We start from the raw sequence: 3173 nt of genomic DNA, 5'->3' as shown, positions 1-3173 counted from the left end.
GCTCTTCACGCGGAGAGCCTCACACTTCTTACTCATAACCACAGAAAACCCCCCCCCTCCCACTAAAATAAAGAAAAAAATTTAAAAAAGCTCTTTGGAAGTTTTTGGAAATATCTTTACTGACGAAGCCATCCTTGTGTTTTCAGCTGTAAAAACCCAACAGCCTCCAATTTATTTATTTTTTTAATAATACTCTTTGACGGTAGGATGGTTCATTCAATTTTGAAATCCTTAGAAGGTTGGCAACCCTGCAAATTAAACCTCTGGGCTGGAACAGAAGGTCACACCTGAACTGCTTGCGAAGTGTTGCCAGCGGAAAGAACAAAAGCAGAAGCATGAAAGGGGGGAAAAAAAAAAAAAAAAAAAAGGAAGAAGGAAAAAAAAGAAAAAAAAAAGAGCACAGACAGCCTAAAGCTGCACTCAGCACTGGCAGAGCCACGCAGGGTCTCGGAGAAAACACGGTTTCATTAAATCTGTGATAGAAATCAATCCGTACCCGGCTTCTGGCACGGCAGAGGCGGAGGGAGAGCAGAACCCCCCCGGCCCAGGAACACCTACTTACCAGCGCCGGGATGAGCAGGTCGGCGAAGTACACGAAAGCTGCTCCCAGGGCAAAGCCCACGGCCACCGGGAAGAACGCGAAGGCTCCGAAGCTGCCGGATTCCTCTGCCATGTCGATAGCCGGGGCCAGGAGGGACCAGTAGGAAGCGGCCAGCATGACCTGGGAGACAAAAGGGGAGTGGTGAGAACCACGTAGGCACCGGTGCCACGAGGATCCCACACCAGCCATGGCACAGCAGCACCGCCGGCACCTCCGCCAGCAGCCCACCCTCCCGCCAAGGAAATCCCTGTACCCGGCCCCATGAGCTGCGTGACCATCACAACCCAGCAGAGCCACCAAAACCCACTTCCCGACGGAACGAATCACCCAAGGATGGAGCGGTGAGGGTTCTTCCCCCCTCAATTTTCACCAAGAGTGTTTTTCTTGCCTCAAAAGTCTAAAGCAGCAAACGAACCACACAAGGTGATTTGCTGTTGGATTAGCACAGCCACAACAGCAGCACAGGAGCAGGAAAACCACCCTCCCCTCGAGTGTTCTGCAGCAACAGGAGTGGGTCCGAGACCTCACCGGCCACCGCACTCCTCCTCTGCATCCCAGCCGAAGCCGGGATGAACCGCATCCACCCCGCACCCGGCCCTGGGCTCCTCCGCGGAGGCAGCCTTGACCTCCTGCAGGGAAAGAATAAATATTGGATAACGCCTGGAGCCAAAGAGCCATCTCCAGGCTAAGCGGTGGGCACGCCACGGCTTTGCGACGCGGATTTCAGCCCGCTGCAGCTGAGGTGCCGATGTCCCTGCCTCGCTACCCCAGACCAAGGCCACCGCAGCGCCGGGGCTGTGCGGCGCCTCCGCTTCTGCGGAGACCAACGCTCGGGCTGCTCCTGCCCCAGCGACCCAGCCAGAGCCCCCGAGATGGCAGGAGAACAAGTTCCCATCATGAACAGCAACACTCCAGCTCCCAGCAAAGACCAGCACTGCCAGAGTCCTACTGGGGCACAGTTTGCACCAGGAAAATAAACCTTTCAAGTGTCAGAGTGCTTTTTTTCCTTGCTTGCTGCATAGCAGGGAGGCAGAAGAAACAACTACCCAAAAGACCATAGAAAAAAAAAAAAAAAAAAAACAACCAACCCACAATTTGGGGGGTTGCGGAGGTCTCCAGTCCAGCCCAGCTCAGAGCAGGGCAGGCTTCAGAGCGGGTTGCTCAGGGTGTCACCCAGTGCAGGGAACAGAAAGCCACGCGAGGCACCAGTTTCACAAGCTTACACCAAAGAACATAATATTACCGTGTGTTTTATCCCCTTATCTCTTCCTCGCCTCCGCTGCACGATGTACTAGGCTGGGTTAATTGAAAAGTCATCAGCCCAGCGGAACGCCCTGAACGACAGCCTTGGCCCTGGTTCCTCTCCCCACAGCTCCGTGGGAGCTCAGCTGTGACCAGCGCTGGGGACCGGTCCCATCACACACCGGGAAGAAGCAAGTTAGTGAGAAAAGCATGGATGGGCTTAAAATAAATAAATAAATATATATATATATAAAATCACAGTGGGGATCTGTGTCAGGCTTTGGGAACTGCCGTGTAGCATCGAGGGTGAAGAAGTGCAGGGTCTGCATCACCTTGGGGTGGACAAGGCGATGCTCCGAGCCCTCTCCCAGCGCTGCCGGTCAGCATGGAAACACATCAAAGGGGACCTTCCACTGGAGAAAGGGGTGCGGGATCAGGATGGAGCAGGAAGGAGCAGAGCGAGCCCGGAGACGGCAGCGGGAGGGATGCTGCCAGGAAAGGTGAGCCCACCTCTCCGTCCAGCAGCGTCCCCGAGCACCCCACAACGTCCCCTTTGCAGGATGCTCGGAAGAGATGCCGCTCAGCTTGCTCGCACCGCACGAGTATTTGCCCGCAGAAGAGGAGTGAGTAACAAACTATTACATTTTAAATTACTTCTAACGAAGGAACGAGATGCCTATTGCTGTAGACACCGGTCCCTGAGGGATTGTGTAAACCTCAGCTCGCTATGAGTAAGAAGAAAGCAGGCTGTCATGTCAGGCTTAACCACGGCTGTCAAACTTCATATTTCAAATGCCACCTCCTTTAAAAAACAACCACACACCCCAACATGGAAACACAAGCAACAGGGAAAGGCTTTGCAGAATTATATTGTCATCTTACGTTAAGATATCATTTCCCCACGGAAAACAGAGGCCTGACACTGCTCAGCCTCCAGATCCCGTCACCACCGGAGTCAGCAGAGCTCCCACCGGCTCCGCTGTACGCGGGCTCCAGGGGAAGGAGGCGACAGAGCCTAAAGCCACCCCAGCCGAAGGAGCAAACCGCGGGGCTGCACCAACCGCCTTCACTCGCTTGGGAAGGAAAAGCCATTTATTTCTACACCCTTTGATGCAGAGAAACCCCTCGATCCCACTTGGTGGGGGAGCTGGAAGTCATTGCTCTGCAGCAGCCAGCAGAAGTGACGAAGTCCCCGTGCCTCCCCTCAGCCTGTCTCTGAGCTCAGGTGGGGGTTCGGGGACACGGGTTTGCCTGGGAGCCACCAAGGTCCTGCTCCAGGGTGCAACTCCTGCCTGCGCCGTTCAGCGCCAGAGCTGGCGCTCAATCCTCT

At 54.7% G+C, this 3173-nt stretch overlaps 1 protein-coding gene across 1 annotated transcript in view; it reads right to left on the bottom strand.

The window, feature by feature from the left end:
• The window catches only part of SLC39A11 (solute carrier family 39, member 11), a 98945-nt gene that overhangs the window by 88783 nt on the left and 6989 nt on the right, over window positions 1-3173 (bottom strand). The window contains exon 3 of the mRNA XM_009886547.1: window positions 563-721. Coding sequence (XP_009884849.1) covers window positions 563-721 — 159 coding nt within the window. The remainder of the gene's footprint in view (window positions 1-562; window positions 722-3173) is intronic.

This window comes from Charadrius vociferus, unplaced genomic scaffold (genome assembly GCF_000708025.1).
Source record: "Charadrius vociferus isolate BGI_N301 unplaced genomic scaffold, ASM70802v2 scaffold616, whole genome shotgun sequence".
Classification (NCBI taxonomy): Eukaryota; Metazoa; Chordata; class Aves; order Charadriiformes; family Charadriidae; genus Charadrius; species Charadrius vociferus.
This window is presented reverse-complemented; position numbering and strand designations above follow the sequence as displayed.